This window comes from Catharus ustulatus, chromosome 7 (genome assembly GCF_009819885.2).
Source record: "Catharus ustulatus isolate bCatUst1 chromosome 7, bCatUst1.pri.v2, whole genome shotgun sequence".
Classification (NCBI taxonomy): domain Eukaryota; kingdom Metazoa; phylum Chordata; class Aves; order Passeriformes; family Turdidae; genus Catharus; species Catharus ustulatus.
Window position 1 is genome coordinate 32020125 of NC_046227.1, and position 18338 is coordinate 32038462.

The following is an 18338-nucleotide window of genomic DNA, read 5'->3' on the forward strand; positions in this document are numbered from 1 at the left end:
GACAGTATTTATTTATTAAAATAAAGTATCAACAGATAACCTCCTGTCTGCATCTTGCTCTCTTCAGCCTGAGCATGCCAAAACACATCCTGTGCACAGCTGCAAACATTTGCACTGACCACAAGAGAATAATAAAGAGTAAAAGGAAATCCCAGAAAAAATTAAAAACGTACATTTATCTAGAGTTTTTCCATCTAGTCTTGAAAATGCAAACCCACGATCACAACAAAAAGACAAAAATACGAGTCATATTATACCCTACATTAAGTGAGTGGATAAAATGATTATTTTTTCAATTTTGGATATAACTGAATAAACAAAACCCCAGCAATACATCACTAGTAGCACTTGGAAAGGATTGTTGCTTCATTTGCATGGTTAAAGTAATCCTGCTATGGGCATTATCAAGTTTGCAATCCAATTGATATTTTTAAGCATCTACCCAAGGATTATTTCTATTAGACTGGTACACCTAAATATTTCAGTTCAGTGAGCAAAACCAAAAATTAAAGATTAAAGCAAAAGAGATTCCTTGTCTTATATAGAACAGAAAAGAACTTCCTTGGGGACAAACCCAAGTATATTTTTATTTATTTTACCTTTGAAATTAACCTTGTCTCCCTAAAGTCGCCTAGTTTTGGACAAGTATTCATTTAAGTTTTTTTAAGAAAAAGTTTGTTTGAAACTGTCAAAACTTTTTAGCTTGTCCCAGAGAAAGACTACAACGATGAAACTGAATGTTGAAACTTTTCAACTGTGTGAACTAACAGACCTACTGCAAAGTTTCTTACATGTGCCTATAAAACAATACAGGGCATGGATTACTACTCAAAACTGGTGCAGTTTTTCTGAACTCCTAAAAATTGTATTTTCAACTAATTTAGGCAAGTAAATATCCAGAGGAGTGATGCGATCCACACACTTGCTGGGCAGAAAGTCCAAGCCAGGCACTAAACACACCAAGGAACAAGAAGGGAAGCTGCCTGTCCCAGGAACACCCTAAACCTTGCCCCAAGCTGGAGCCCTGCACTTCACATGTTCATCAATCATTAACTTTACAGATCCAGCCCAGGGATGCAAGTGGGTTTGTCCTCTATGCTGAAATGGCACCACCCCCTTCCTCTGTGTCATGCACAAGCGAGACACAGGAAAAGAGGAGCAGAAACAGAAGGACTGAAGGTGCCCTGCCTCTTGAATGGCTTCTGGAATGCACTAAAACAAGATATAAACTGATTCCTATGATGGAATTGAAAAAAATTTAAAAGTGTATATGTGTCAATAGAAATATATGCACTCCTAACTGAATTCCTGTTATTCCCAATTATATTGCATACTCTGAGCATTTAGTGTTGCAACGTGGACTGTGATGTACCAGATTCATCCAAGAGACACCACAGGCCATCCTCAGTCTTCAAAGTCTCCTTGCAAATGTTTTTAAATGTATTAAATCAATTCTTAACCTAGTACAATTCCTTTTTCCACATGCAGGATGACACATTTTCCTCTCCCTCCCTAACCACACTTCAGCCACTGGCAAGCAAAAGATACTCTTAAAACCCTGGAAGAGTATTTTTTCCAAATGCCATCAAGGAAATACTTTGTTTTCCATGTCTGATAATAGATGAGAATAAAGAACATCCATGCTTTCTGTACTGAAAAATTACTTCTGGGATGACACAACACTGAGAATTCAGCCCAAAGAGAAAATTTTCATGAAGACTCAAGCCCGCAGAAGGTTGTGCCAAGATATCCAGTTGAAGCACAAACTGCAAAAATATCATGGTGCAGAAATCTTTATACTAAACATAAGTTAGGCCTTGAAAAACCTGCAGGAATAACACATGCCTGGAACATTAGGAAAGAAAAATCATTTCAAGGCACAGTATAAGATACTAAAAAGTTCAAGAGCTCACAAAACAGACTGTTACTTCCCACTACCTTGATTTTACAGCACTGGATTTCTCACCTCACAGATTTTCTCTCTGTTGTAGATTATTGCTTTTCACAGATCTTGTACTCATTTACACTCTCAGGTCAAAACCCAGAAGATAAAACAGAACAACATAATCCTGTCATATACCTTATCCCATCAGAAGACACTCAACCCATAAATACTTTGCTTTTCTTAACAGCTATAGAGGTGTGCATGAAGATTAACTAGAGCAGTAGGGTTTGTAGAGAATTTCCCCAAAGCAAAGCTCATTCCAGCCAGCTTCTGCTTCTCTGAGGTTCTGTGTGCCAAAATTTACTCTTCCTTCATTCACAGCACTGCTCAGAGAGACCAAATAGCCAAGAAACTCTCAGAGATCCATGTGACTCATTCCAAAAAGCAGCTTGCAACTCCACATCAAGAAACCCTGGAAATCCTGAGCAGCCTCAATCCTCCTGGCTCTCAGCTCAGCGGGAAACCAGACTGCCAGGAGGTGTTGAAGAAACCCTGACTTCTCATCAAGAACAGGAAATCTTTCTCCAGTCAAACCCAAAACCTTTAATTCACCCCTAGTATGCAAGGAAGTTAAAAAAACACATCACTTTTTGCAACCTGTGCATGGGAAATAAAAAAGGGGCCTAGCTTGGCATAGGAGAGGAGGTAGAAAACAAGACCCATGACAACAGGTTGGGTTTTTTCACCACAATCATACAACCAATTTACCAACAGACATGACCCTCCCAACAAGACTCTTGGGTACATTAGAGAAGCTGGTCACCACTGAAGAATGGCACAAAAATCTCCAGAAAACAAAGTACAGGTATAGAAAATACAAATAATATTCTGTAAAACCTTTTCAGTGCTATAATTAAATTCCCATTTTGGAGGTGCAGTAGTTGCATAGCCACTTGCTGCAGCTCAGCTGAAGAGCCATTAATTTGAACACTTGCAATTATCTGCCATCCTGAATGAGCTAATTCAGTGTTATACAAGTTACACTGAAGGAAAAAAGTGCATTCACACAGAAAGACACAGTTAAAATCTACTTGTCAACCTAATCAAGCTAAATTCCAAAGTGGCGTAGGAAGAGCTTTTAATCATGACTTGCAGGCAGTGCCTGTAGAAGAGGAGGCAAGAACAATTCAAATACCCAAAAGGCACAGAGTAAAAGACTGCAGCCTACTGTGATTAAAAAATGACTAAGAGCCTTTTCCTTTCTTTGGTACATTGCTCACATACTTTATTGGAAGAACTCCATCTCATTTTCCTATTTTGAATTTTTGTTTTAAAATGCATATAATCCTTAAATACACCAAAGTATGAAGTAAGTCTCATTCATAGCATACCTACTGACTTCAGGAAAATCAAAAATTTGCCAGTGTTTGAAGGATATAAACAGAACAGCACAGAGGTGCTGCTTCATATCTCATTGTTCACGGACCTGGTGCCCATCTTTTGTGGAAAGAAGAGAAAGACAGGGGCTCTCATCAGCCAAGTGAAGTCAAATTCACTACTAACATGGACAAAGACTTCCTGACAGTAAGGTCCACAGCGTTGGGCTACAGATCACCCAGCAAAACAACAATATCCTTAAAACTAAACTAGACTAAGTTATCTTATATCGATATATACATCTTATAACTGTAACTACTTCTAGATATACAATAGTTATGTTAAACTGTAACTCTACTGTACCATTAAAAGGACAGTGTTTCAGACAAGCAGTTTCTAAAACCACAACTAAGTATTTACTTGCTCTTGCAGGTATCAAATATCTTATTTTCTAAGTATCAAGTTTGCTTAAGCAAAGAATGCAAATGTCAGGGTAACAAATGTAACACTGGAAGAATTTCAGCTGCATCTGATTGCCATGTCACTGATTAAACCCATTTCCCAGCTCCAGCTATATGACATGTACTTAGATAACCCCTAAAAAGTTTGACTGAGCTGTTAAAACCTCAAGCAACAGTCACCATATTATCTCCCCAATCTCCTCTGTGTTTTGGTCTCCTTATGCTTTGAAAGGAGTCCTTATCATTTGTATAATCAGTGCAGGCTGATGCTGAAAAGCAGAACTCCACTGCGTTTCTCATCCCTCTCTTAGCTGGCAAAAATGCATACACACATTAAAAAAAAGCCCAAAATGTAACACTGAGATATACAAACTGAACTGTGGCCACAAGTACAAGACATAGGAAGACACTCTTCAATAGCACTCCTACACCTGCCCTTTTGCTGACTGAGGTCAATTCTCCTGAGATTACAAACTACCAACCCTTCCCTGTAAAAAACCCTACTTATTGGAAAACCAGTGCACATTTTAAACCCTATTCTAAGCAAGGCAGCTCCTTTCACCCTTTCTGTTTTGGCTGTATTTCCAAAACCTCTTTTCCTCTTTTTGGGAACTATATTTAATTTGTCTGCTTTCTGTCATTTTGGCAGATGGGACAGAACGCTGAGACCTCAGCTGATCTGCACTGAGCACAGGACACAGTTTGTGTTCTCACACAAAAAGCAAGATGGACTGGGAGGGCTGCACCAAACAAAAAATAAAAGCCAAGAGCATGATCATGCTATCATAACCCACTGCACTCTTTCTTATTCACCTCAACTATCGTTTTTTCCTTTGTAAATTCGTCACTTTATATTTTTGTCTACTGAAATTATGGAATTCAAACCACTCCAACACTCTGCAATCTTTACAGTGCTACAAATCTTTATCCCTACTTTCTTGAAGTAGAATTTTATGGAAGAACAACCTCGGATGAGGAAATGCACCTGAAATTAAAAGCCTGGAGAGTAAAATAGGCTGGGCTGCATTAAAAAAAATGGCGCACAATAAAATAGCATCTTAGAGTATTTTTTAAAGATTTGTAGGGAAATTAATAAACTAAACAGGAGCAGGACTTGGCTAACATCATATTGAAGAGCATTACAGAGTACTCCCTCTCAAGTGAAGTTGATTAATGGTGTACTTGCACACACATCTTCTGCAGGAACATTTGTTTTAACACTCCTGTGCCTTGGTACACCTCTCACATCAACAAGACAAAGTTATTTCTTACACAGCTCTGTGCTTGCATGCTGCTCCTGCAGGGCACTGCTGAAAGCTTTAAGCGAATTTCTAATCCAGTGGTCACAACCTGTACTTACAAACCTATAAAGACATAATTACTGCCTTTAGTGGGACTACCAGTGATACACACACGTGGGATGGGAAAAAGCCTCTGGTGGCATGTGGCAGAGAAGTTACAGATCTTCTGCTTTGAAAGACAAACAGCATTCAGCCACATACCCTCATTCTCACTGTGCTCCATCCTGCAGAATTCAAGGTTTTGATTCTGCTTTCACTACACAAATGACTTCCTCATACAACTGTTAGACATGTAGACATCAGACAGACACACACATACCTGCTCTTCCTAAAGACCAACTTACTAATGTCCTACACCAAACAGATTCTCTTAAGGGGATGATGAGCACTTGCTTTCAGAAGCAAGCGCTTAGGTTGCAGAAGAACACGCCCTTTCAGGAAAGCATCATAAATATCTGCATCTACAGAGCAATCACTGAAAATTTTCTTTATTTTTAGCAAGAGGGATGAGAAGTGAAACAAAAGTAAAAAACGAGTGAAAGAAGCAGCATGCCATCAGCGGTAGCTAAAGAGCCTTGAGAATACAGCAGTGCTTTCCCTTCAAATGAAACGCCAATTCCCGATGCAGACGCTTCCTCTTTCCGACACCCCCCGAGCGCGCTCCGGCAGCGGCAGCGCGGATCCACCCGGCCCGGCCCGGCTACCGGGCACCTCCGGGCTGCGCCCTGCCCCAGCCGGGCCCGGCTCCCGGGCACTCCGGGCTGTGCTCTGCCCCAGCCGGGCCCGGCTCCCGGGCACTCCGGGATGCGCCCTGTCCCAGCCGGGCCCGGCTCCCGGGCACCTCCGGGCTGTGCCCTGCCCCAGCCGGGCCCGGCTCCCGGGCACTCCGGGCTGTGCCCTGCCCCAGCCGGCCCGGCTCCCCGGGGCTGCTCCGCACCGCTCCCGGGGCTACGGAGCGCTGGCACCGCGCTCTCTGCACCGCCTGGCAGCTGCTGGACGAAAAGAAACGTTTCCAAAGCGGATTTGGTTCAGGTTTGACACTGAAAACTGCCTTATAAGGTATAAAAGCCCGAAAGCAGGAAGAGGCTTTGACAAAACTAAGGAAGTTCCTCTGCGCCTGCTCGATGGAAGGGGAGGGGTTTTTTTCTTCCACAGAGAGAAGTAACACTGAATAAATGACATTATCCACACATTTAAAAAAAAATAAATGCACACCATCCCCCTAGACAGAGCCGGGCAGAGCGGCGATTCCCCCGAGCCGCAGCATCCCGGGGGCTCTGGGCAGCCTCGGGAGCCGCGTCCCCGCTCGCCTGCCCCGGCCCCAGCAGCCGCACAAGGTCCCGCACCTCGGGCCGAGACCGATGCGGACGGCCCCGACCGGCCCGAGAGTAGCGAGCGGGGCCGCAGCGGGACACGGCTCCCGCCGGGCGGAGAGCGAAGGGCGGGGAAGGGAAGGCGGCTGGATGCTCCCCCCGGCCCGGCCCGGCCCGGCCCAGCCCTGCCCGGCCCATCCCTCCCAGCACCGGCCCCGCGGAGGCTCGGGCGCGGCTGCCCGGCCTGGCGGCGCGACCCCCGCCGCCATCTGCAGCAGCATCGGCGGCGGAACCCGCCCGGCCCCGCCCCGGGCGGCCCCGAGCTGTCAGCGGCCGTGTCTCACCCCGTGCCGCAGTCCACCACGCAGGCCGGGAGCCGCCCTGCCATGCTGGTCGGTAGCGGCGGTGCTGGGGACGGCGGGCAGCCCTGGGCTCCGGCGGGGCTCGACGGGCTGCGCTCGGCGGCACCGAGGGACTTCCGCAGGGCGGGCGCTGCCTCCGCCCCCGCCCGCTCGCTCGCTGCCCGGCGAGCCAAGATGGCTGACCCGCCCCGCCCCGTGACGTGCGGTGGCGCGGCCTCGCCCGCCGGGCGGAGCGCGGAGCCCTCAGGGCGGCGGGAGCGGCGTGGGCTGCTCGGCTGCTGTGTGTCACGGGAATAGCACAGCTCCAGCCTGGCTGGAAAACACCGCCGAGGCTACCGGGCCGAGCAGCGCCGTGTCAGACAGACCGTGTACCACGTCTGGGCTTTCCTTAATCACCTCCAGGGACGTGACTCCACCGCCCCCATGGGCAATCCAATGGGCAAATCCATTCCAATCACAGAACTGTTAGAGTTGGAAGGGACTGTGGAGATCATTGGGCCATGCCCCAAGCCCGGGCAGGGTCACCTGGAGCAGAGACACAGGAATGCATCCAGGTGGGTCCGCAATGACTCCTGTGTGGGACTCCAGGCCCTCCCCGCACAGCTGTTCCAGTGCTCTGCCACCTTCGGTCTAAAGAAATTCCTCACGAGTCTGGCACCATCCTCTTGGCACCTGACTTTGAGATATTTATATGCATTACTGAGATCCCCTTCAGACTAAACAGGCCCAGCTCCCAATCCCTCCTTGAAGGAGATGTGACAGATCCCTCCCATCATCTTTGTCACAAAGAGGGCAAGACACAAGGCACTGTTGGGGTCTGGTGTTCAGGTGGACAAAATATGGTCTGTAGTATTCTCTTTCTCTTTCTTTCCACCTCCCACAGCCCTTGAGGCTTTGAAGGACAGAGTGCTGAGCCCCCCAGGTCTGGCCCAGTCCTTGTCCTGTGGTGTACTGCAGGCACACACTGCTTTTTGTTAGCTTTCAAAGTGTCTTAGTGTTTTAACAGTTCTCATATTGGGCATTTCAGGTATGTTCAGTCCTTTGCTTTCTGCTCCTGCCTTGGCAATGACAAGGTGTGAGCTTCATGGCATAATCGGATGTCAAGCTGTGAACAAATTTGGTAGTCCATCAAAATGAGTAATTGCCTTTGTCAGGACTCAGCTAGCACTAATGGATCTGAACTGCTCTAATAGCATCACCAGGGCTTTCCACCCCACAGTCCTTGTCCCAGAGAACTGGAGACCCTGTTAAGCTCAGCTCTGGCCCTTCATATTTTTTCTGAGCTGTGCTGCAGGTCTGTCCTAGCCTTGCTTGCTGGCTTGGTATTGGACTTGCCTTGTCCCTCTGGTAGTCTCCACACTGGTCCTGTCCTGGTGTGGCACCCTGACTTCACCTTGGAGTTGTGTTGCTGCAGGTGCCCCTGTGTCCCTTAGGGAGCCCTCCAAGCATTCTCACAGTGTTCTTGCTTCCTTCTTCAAGCATATTCTCCTCACCTGGTTTCAGCTGTCTCTAATTAAAAGCCTCTTGGCCGTTTTTCACTGGAGGGATAGAGTCAGTGCCAAAGCAAAGGAAGGACTAGGTACATGCCCTTCAGGATGAGAGAGGAGAGAGCAAAACCATCCCTTTCAGTAGCAGCAGCCAGGCAGTTCATTTGGGAAGTTCAAGTCACCATCTGGCTTCTGTGGGCTGCCAGATCTTCCTGAGGAACATAAGCAAGGAAAGGAGACATTGAGAATATTAACATTTTTATTTTAATGTCAAAGCAAATTATGACTAGAACATTATGAGACATTTTACAGATAATGAAAGGGATTTCTGCAGGATATTGTGTAGCTTGTGAGCTGTGTTGAGGTAGAATATTAAAGATGAATATCTCTGAAAGCTTTTCAGAGAAAGTGCAAATAGCCCTTTCCTTTGTATGTGCTGCTGTGTGTGCGTAGGTAAATATTTATCTATAATAAATACAGTTAGGATATAAACTACCATGTGGACTTTTCACTCTCTTCTCAGTTTTATTACCTGGTAGTCAGAGTTGTACATGCAGCAGGTTCAACTGCTGCATCTGGCAGATGGAATCATGAATGAGAGAGCAGCTTTGGGCTCCAGCTGCTGGAGATAAAATATCCTCCCAGAGGAGCACAAAGCAAGGTCCAAAAACCTGAGGCATGTGGAAAGGATGGAGCTGGCAGGTCCTGTCCTGGCCACACAGCTCACAGAGCCTGCACAGAGGGGATCAGCACCAGAGTTAATTTACCCAGCTGCAGTGAGACTTCAGAACAGAACAATCATTAGTGTTCCATAGCTGACCAGCTTTTATTACTTAATATTCAAAAAAAATGCCCATGATTAGTCTTACTAAACCTTAGTAGCAAAGTGAAAGGACAGAGAGTGGAATGGCTGTAATAGTGTGCTGGAGACTCTGCTAGCAGAAGCATCATTTCACTATAAAACTTTAAATCACACCCAAAAGCACTTACTGTAATGCACTCTGCAGAAAATATCCCGTTGCTGAATTTATCTTTTCCTCCCTGTGAGTACAAGTGTTTTCTGGGAAATGGTGGGGCACTGAGCAGAACAAAAAGGTTGAGCAGAACAGAAAAGTACTGCAGGTCATATGGAAAGTGAAACAATTCTGTTAAGCAGCTCCATTGCAATCTCTTGCTATCAGTGTGTGTTCTTCCTGAGTCTGTGTGAAGTATGACATTGAGAAAGAGCAGTCCTGGTGCATTTTAGTTTACTGAATTACAGTAGAATTTACATTTGAGAACCAAAAAGCATAGGATTTCTCTCAGTTTCAAGTGCCAAGTCAATCACAGGTTTGCAAGGGAAGGGAACTCCCTGGCCATGAGATCTCATGTTTCATTTTATTTGCCTTGCCAGATGCAGTTTTCAGGTGGCTGTGGACTCAGGCACCAGTCCAATAAAATAAAGGGGCAAGATTTCTCTTTAAGTAATATTATCCCAAGTTTGATGTATTAACTCATCCAAATTCAAATAGATCAATCTGAATTTCAATTCTGGTTTCTGTATGGACCTTTTGTAGTTTTATGCATTGGCATCTAGATTATCTTGGTGGATATTTTTAGCATAGAAGTCTTGTGCTTAAATCACAAAATTGAGCTTGTAAAGCTGAAATTAGTTAGATCCAGCAGGATTGCTGTGCTGATTGGTATATTTCTTTCATAGAAAGGTTTTCCAACCTTTACTTATTTCTTTGGTAAAGAAAAGCCCACAGTGTTTTTTCATGGTGTAATTTTCTGAATCTTTTCATCCTTATTTGGCCAAAAGTCAGTTGCTGAGCTGTAAAAAGCTTTTCATTGTTTCAAGGTGTACCAGAAATGAAGTTTTTAATGTGTAGAGGCCATGTCTTTGTATATTCTCAATCTTACCAATGGAATGGGAGTGACCAAAAGCCTGAATTGCCTCTACCTGGTGCTGTCTCTGGAAGTGTTCACAAAGCATGTGGATGTGGCACCTGGGGACATGGTTTAGCTGTGAGCATGGTGGTGCTGGGCTGGTCTTAGAGGTCTTTTCCAACCTTTATGATTCTGTGAAATCCTATACAGCACACATAATCCAGCAACAGCATCCTTCTGTGATGCACCAAGTCCAGCTTTTGTAGGCACAGTTGGATTGCAGGTGATCTTTTCCTAAACATCCATGATAACAGGAGTAATTACCATTGCAGAGCATCCTCCTCCTGTTGCCATCTGCCTCCAGGCAGTTTGCAGAGTAAACACAGAACAAAGGAATGTAGGTGAATACAAATGAATAAGGGATGAGAGGATTAAAATCAGAAGGAAAGTATTTCTATTAATCAACAGGTAAATAGAGATGCAGTCTAACAGTTTGATTCAGATGGAAGGAATTTGCAGTTTTCTGCAAGTGTTATACAAATAAGTCGTGGGGTCCACAGTTTTCCAAGATATAGGTATGGTTTACCAGCTCCAGAAATGCTAAGTATTAAAATTTCACACAAGTACCTCAGCCTGAAGAAGTGTGTACCTAGACAAAGTATTACAAATCCCTTGCTAAGCTGTGTGGGAAGCTTTTCAGCATCCTGCTCACTCTGGATCATTTTCATGCAGTTAATGGCCTGCCCTTGAACATGCAGAAAGAACAACGCTGTGAATCCATATATAGATCCAGACCTGGGAAGTGCAGTTAAGTGCAAGAGAAAATAAAAAAACCTGAAAACATAAGGAAGTTCCAGGGGTGGAAGGATTTTGGAAATGCCCAGGAGGGCTGAGAATCTGATGCCTGGATCAGCATGTTGCCATTCAGATTGGCATAAACTGAATTGAAAGGGCTCCTTAATATCCAGTACATCACACTGAACAGCCCTTAAGCCCAGCTAAACATGACAATAAAACCTAGAGAAACAAACAAGAAAAATCATGTCTAGGTTATCCATTGGACAATATTCCTTTATTGTAAATAATTATTAAAAAGTACACTGCTTAATCATTTAACCATCATGTTCTGAGTATTTTAACATAAATAGGTTTTCCAATAGCTGAGAGAATACTACAGAGAGCTAAAAAAACCCAAAACATTTTATCTGCCCAGATAAAGGATGTGTGTAGATTTCCTCCAAGAAGGGCCACAAGCAAGATTACAGTGTAATTGGTTGATTTTGGCATAGCTCTAGCAACAGCCATATGGGAGGCATGTAATTTCATGGGGCTGCACATGGTGAAGTCATGGCAAATTACCAGGAACTCATTTGATGTGGCTGCTCTCCAAGAGTTCAACATAGATCAACTAAAACCATTAACTTTCAAAATATAATTAGTCCAACCATATTTTTTTGCTAAATGAAGGCTGGGAAAAAAACCCAGCTATAATTCTTGGTACACTAAAACAAGGTGTGTAAGGAAGAAGGAAACTTATAAACTGGGGCTTGATGATAACGCCACTATTGCTGGTTTTATTTGGTGGGAATAACAGCAAATCATGTATCAAAAGACAAACCTAGAAAAAGAATTTGACTGAAAAATGATGCTTCACAAACTTGATGTTCTGGGCTGAGGCAAAATCTGCAAAAATGTAGGGAAATTGCATTCCTATTTACAGCTTGATTTTCCATTCAAAATTAGTTATCTGTGTGCTGTTACTCTGTTCTTTCTCATAACACCTTAGTCCTCTATAATGCCACTGTAAGAGAACTAGCAGAAGGATGGCAGCAGAATTCCTACAACTGCAAAGCAGGGCACAAACCTCTGCCCTCGAGTTGTATCTGTACTGCAGAGGCTCTACACTGGTCACACCTGGGAGCCAAGGAATAGCAGTGCACAGTTTGCCCATGATCACAAAGTCTGGGGTTTGCTGTGTGGTAGAAACATTATTGTGTGTTCTCAGTGCACCTATTTACTTCCTCGGCTGGAACAAACGTGTATTGCTGCCTTTTTCATGTGACCCACTCACTTCAGAACTGAGAACCTAAATCAATCACAGCTGTAAGTGCCTGACCTGCATCAGCTTCCATGCTCACTGTGTCATGAACATTAATTTGAGTAAAACCCATGATAACTCACAAATTTGTGTAAAATCACCGTTTTTAATTTAGTGGTCCTTTATTTTTTTTCAAAGATGTCAGCTGTGTGCTAAATAAAACCAGTGTGTCACCAGTTTGCAGTTTAACAGCTGTTTAACTATTATATGAGCTTTCCAGCGGGGCACAGAACCCACAAAGGTAAAACTGAGCCTTTAAACAGTGGCAAGTACCAGAGGAAGAAAAGCTGGATTGGAAAAGAGGACCAAGGTGAGCCTAGTGGGTAATTTCACAAAAGAAGTAGCATGAAGAGTCACAGAGAGTGCAATGGCACCACGGGGCTTTTTTTTTCTACCCAGCCATTTGAAACTGTAAGTAATTGAATGTGTGACAGGTAAACAAATGGGTTTCTGTTCTGAGACATTTTTCTGGCTTTCACCATTGCTTATCAACTTTTGAGAGGGTTTGGCTGCTAATATTTGACCTCTCATTCTAAATGGCTTTTCATAAGAGGATTGTTTAGAAATGCTCGTATGTGTTTGGATTTCTTCATGGTGTGTGAATTTTGATAAAAGCATATTCTCTTCAATTGACCCAAACTGTTGACTCCTCAGATCAGCTTTCTGAAGACAATGGATGTTATAAGGTTATTATATCACATCTATGGTCACTGTGCCACATTACTCTTATTGTATTTGCTTCAAGATAATGCAGGGAGGAGAGGAGGGCTAGGAGGAGAATTTGGAACTCACGTGGACAGGTGTCCTTCTCTGGATGCAGCAGAGTGCTGCTTGAATATATACCATCAGCTACCTGGATATTATAGCATCCACAGTTCTGTCACAGAATTATAGATGAGCACTCTCCAATTGTCTCTAGACAAAATAGGACATAACTAAAAATACCCCTTCTGATGGGTTAAATTATTTGGCTGCCTTCTTTCTAGCAGGATAGAGAATGTTCTCTCACAGAATAGGGAATGTTCCCTCCACCAGAGCTGGGGGAAGGCAATGAACAGCTTGGGCAGCATCTTTTTCAATTATCACAGCTATCTGCAGTCCAAGTTTCTTATTAAGATCAATGATTTATTTAGAAACAATATACAATCCTACTTAAGTTAGTCAGCAGTGGAACACTTTAAAAAGCCTGTGTTCTTTAATAAGTGTATAACTGAATCTATTTCTAGTGAAAATGCTGCTTGCATACAAAATGGAAACAATTTCAAAGCACTATTTCTGAATGCTGGGTGCCTCCATACATGCTGGGTTTATTCTATCTGTTTGGTAATATATGAAGAAACTGTTAACTCATTTCTGTAAAATTGGGGTTCCTTGCTTGTCATGCTCAAAGACTGTAGGAAATTTCCCTGAAATAATACGTTAATGAATCACCAAAACGTATAAAAGCTGATTTGCAGCTCTACAGAGTTATGTCTGACACTGTAAGGATCATGTGGATGTCTTTGAAGAAGGCCACAGCCAATTTTTAAAGGTGGGGTCTTCACATGTCCAGTATCATAAATATATCAAAACTAACATATTGTATCCACGTGTTTCTCTCACTCTGCTGCTTTAAAAAACAGTATTAAAAGCAAACACTCTGGTAAATTATGCTAATGAATATGCAGATTGGACAAAATCTTCTAGACAAACAGATTACATTAATTATGTTAGTACTTACAGTGAGAATAGGGGCATCAAAATCTCTATTTAGAGCACTACATGCCTGTTCAATCAGGTGTGCCATCCTAACAAGCCAACAGACTTGACCTTTATGAGCAATACACTTTGAAACTTTTTGATCTAAAAATAACGCACCAGTAAAGCCCCCGATTCCTCACCTGATAAAATTTCATTTTTTGAATGAAAATAGATAAAATTTCATTTTTACAGTTTAAGAGCATCTGCATTGAGAAGACCAGTGGTGTTAACATCAGATGTGAAAAATAAAACTTCACCTCCTGTATTTCCCTGCAGAACAGCTTCCGCTTTAATCCATTTGTGTGCTCTCTCTCTAGAACCCACAGATACACAGGAGGTGTCCCTTGCTAATGGGGTAAGAACCAATGTGGGACATTCATTCCTTTGCTTTAGGCCCTGCTGAGGAGAATCCCTGCCTTCTCTGGAGCATTATGCACTCCCAGCAAGGGATCAGTTCCCTATTGCCATATTGGGCAATACTTGCATTCCCTTTGAATACCACCTTATGTTGCAATGTGCCTCCATGAATCATTGTGATTATTCACCCAGGAATGTGCAAAAGCACAAATGTAAAAATCTGTTCTGTGTTCTGAACAAGAGGGGTCAGATTATCAGCAGCTCCATCTGATGGGATTTGTGCTGAGGGAACTGCTTGACTTGATCTTTAGGAGAGTTGCTTTAATGGGGATATTCAATATAAATATAAAATTCACTTTTGGCTCTCTGTTAAGGCCTCTTTGGTGTTTTTGGATCACATCTCCACCAGGACAGGTATTCATGCTCACACATGCATTTCTGCCAGCCCTGGTGCTCAAATGGCTCTCTGGTTGCCAGCATGCATGAAGGCTACACATGCAGTCCTCTCCTACTTATGATTTATCTTAATGTCATGGTAATTCTATAATTGAGAACACTTCCAAAAGGTTTGCTTTCCATTTACTTTTTGGTTTGCTTGAATAGGTTTTCAAATGGTTTTTAAAATTGTCTTTTTAAAAACAATTAATGATCACAACTTATCTACTGAAAATAATTGAGTGATAACAATTTAATAATTTTCAGTCTGAGAAATCTCATTGCCAATTAAGCTTCCTGTTTTCTTTCCTATTATAAATCAGCAGAGTAAAGAAACTGAAGTAAGTGATGACAAGTTCCCCAAAAGAGTTGTTTTACTCATCTGTAATTTCATTACTAGCTAATATTTGCAAGTAATGTTCAATAGGAAGCAGAAAAAGCTCTCAGTTCCAATTAATTTTCTACAGCTATTAAAAGTAATGGTTGATATAAAATTCCATCACAAAAATATTTGTGGTTTTTTCTTCTATTACATTTGCAGAGTAACATTTTTACTGTAAGTACCAGTAGTTCTCATAGTGATCAGCATAGATTTAATTCAAAATAATACATTTTTAAGCACTAAGATTTCTTAGAGCTTTTTCATCAGGTAAAACATTTAAGAAAGCAGCCATGTAATAATTTAGCAAGGGTCAAAACCACAAAATGTTTGTAAATACACAAAAAATGGACTGAAAATAAAAAGGAAAGTGTAACTTTAACAGTGTAACTATATTTCATGTATTCATATGAATGTTTTCATTTTAACCTCCCAACAATTTGAGGAGAAGGGGAGGAAGGCAGTGGGGATAATTGAGTAATAAAATCATTCCCTCAGTCACGAGAGGCTTCTTGCCAAGCTGGACTTAGGATGTGAGAACACCTCAAGGACAGCTGGGGACAAATATAAGACAGTTGAAACTCCAATAATGCGAAGAAGGTGAAGTGTAACAAGGATTACAAGTTGTGTGACAAGATTATTATCCAGTGGCCTAAGCCCAAGCAAAACAAAACATTTTATGTTATGTCACAAGACTCTGCCTCAATCAATCCAGAAGAGCTCTTGCATTACTGGGTTCACAAAAGGGATTAGCCAAATTCATAGGTCCATCAAGAGCTGTTAAATGCATTGGCTGAATTGCATCCTTCCAGATAAGGATGCTGGTACTCCTTTATTTCTAAAAACCAGAAGGATGCACCATGGAAAAATGCCCTTGTTCCAACACCATTTTCCCATCCTTATGAGACATTGGGAAAACACCAGGATTCTGAGCTAGATGGAATTTTGAGCTAACCCAGCAGGACAGGGGAACACCCCACTGATGCATCCTGCACTGAGTCTGGTCCTGAACACTCAGACTGTATCCTCTCCCTAAGGAGAACACAAGATGATCAAAACTGACTTTGTCAGTTTGAATTTTTAATACAGTTTCTTCTGCTGCTTTGCCTTGTTCACCAGCATGAACATCTTGTTCATCAAAGATCTGTTCCAAATCCTTTTGAAGGAAGCATTTCTCTAAAATGAGTAGATTCAATTCCTTTGTAGAGCTCTATTATGAGACCAACAGAATATTAAATTTCATTCTTGGGATCTGATCTATTTCTTCCAAACCAGCTTTTATCTTCTTGTAAGTGGAATATATATGAGCAGATGCTAAGTTCAAATTTTCTTGATAAGTGCAATTTAGAAGGTTTGCATGTTTTGTGGATGTTTTTATCTTATGAAAATATTACAGTGGTGTTGGGAACTAGATATAATTTTGCTTTGCCTATGAAAATGCTATGCAGGTAACTAAAATATTCACAGCAAGAAAAATAAATACACAGTTTGTGTATATTTTCAAGATACATATTGTTTTATCACATGTGTTTACTAAAATCTAATTCCTGAAAAAAGCTCAGTAAAAACAAAAATGAAATCATTCTCATAACAGTTTCTTTCAGAGAAGGCACAAGATCATCATGGGAACTTTTACAATAGGAAGCAAATTACTTAATCAAGAGCTAAAAATAGAGAAGTCCTGTGATGTTTTTAAATGTAATAACTGCAAACTTCTGGGCTTCTGAACAATGTTGACCTCAAACATTGTTTATCTCAAAATGCCCCAGGAACCACAGTGTGCTTCATCCTGTGATGAAGAAATCTTGGCACTCATGTTCATGAGAGGAGCACGTGGAGCTCCACCCAGAAAGCTGGTTTTAATTCAGGTGGGATTTCATGTGCTTGCCACTGTCAAAGGAGACTAAAGCATTAAAAGAGAGAAAATCTGCATATCACAGATTTTTTATCATCACTACTGCAATCACTGTGGGAAAGCATTTTCCAGGGGCAGCAAACCAAGCTGAGCTTTTCTGTCAATGCATGATAGGTAAGACAGAAGTGCATGGGAATCTCAACCTTCCTGTTGCCTTTTTTATTATCCCTGTTCAAATGCAGTGGTTTTTTTTTTTTTTAATAGAAAACATTCACTCCATTTTAATATAAATTATGCATAATATTTTTCAATATATTATTTAGTAAAGGCACTATTAGCTTTAGGAAAGTATTACAGAGTACTGTAGTCATAACTCTGGTTTTCTCTCCAGGTGTTGCTGCTGAGGAACTGACTGACCTTGAATAAGCCATGTAAGTTTACTGAGTCTCAGTAGAAATACTAAACAAAGAAAATAGATGCTGTAAGATGCACACACATTTTTGCAGTTACATTTTATATATTTTTCCACTCCTCTGATTTCCACGCAATGCACCATTTCAAGAGGACTGCTATTTTCCAGAAGCTTTGTCTAAGATAATTCAGTTTACCTAAAATCTCTTTACAAGGTTGTAAAGCCCCAATTTAATGTAAAAGCACCATATTGGATATTTTGGCTGAAAGCCAATAGTGATGGTGAGCCCAGAAGAATAACAAATCAATACAGTATTTGTAATGTATACTCTGGGTACATAAAAAAGGACAGTTTGAACCAAGTGCATCATTCACTGCATGTCCTTGTGCCACTTATGCTGTAAATGCTTCAGGGTAGGGATTGTGTCTTACAACCAGTTTTAAGGGGCATCAGACTTGTTGGGTGTCTCTTAGTGCTGCTGTATGCAAATTAAAATACAGCTGGATTAAGAAACTCAGGCTCACCAAAAAAAAAAAAAAAAAAAAAGCCCAGACCAGTGTCACACTAAAAGTTCTTCAAGTTTTTTGGATTTTTTTTTTTAAATAAGTAATTTTTGTTTATCTCCGGAAATAAGCCAAACAGCAAAACTCACCCAGATATATGATGATATCACATTTTTATATGAGAGGGAATGGATTTTTTCAATCATTAACTTATAGGAAGGGTAAAATATAATGTTTGATTTCAACAGGTTGTTAGTGTGAGTAGCATTTAAAATAACTTCACAGCTATATCGTATGTATCACCTAATAACAATTAAATATCTTTTTATTAATGTGTATACATTGTTTACTATTGTTTCCTAGTGGTTTTTTGCTGTAAGCTTTCCAAAATATGCAATAGCTAAATTTTGCAAAAAGCTTTATGTCTTTAGCAGGTAATTACTGGGTAATCTGCAAGATGTGACATACACCTGGTTATCTTTAGATTGGTATTGTGAACTTAAT

General features: G+C 41.7%; 1 protein-coding gene across 1 annotated transcript in view; it reads right to left on the bottom strand.

Moving 5' to 3' along the window:
* The window catches only part of ACTR3 (actin related protein 3), a 28701-nt gene extending 21853 nt beyond the window's left edge, over positions 1-6848 (bottom strand). The window contains exon 1 of the mRNA XM_033065041.1: positions 6682-6848. Within this exon, the coding sequence (XP_032920932.1) occupies positions 6682-6725 (44 nt within the window). The 5' untranslated portion in view covers positions 6726-6848. The remainder of the gene's footprint in view (positions 1-6681) is intronic.
* Between the last annotated feature and the right edge of the window lie 11490 nt (positions 6849-18338).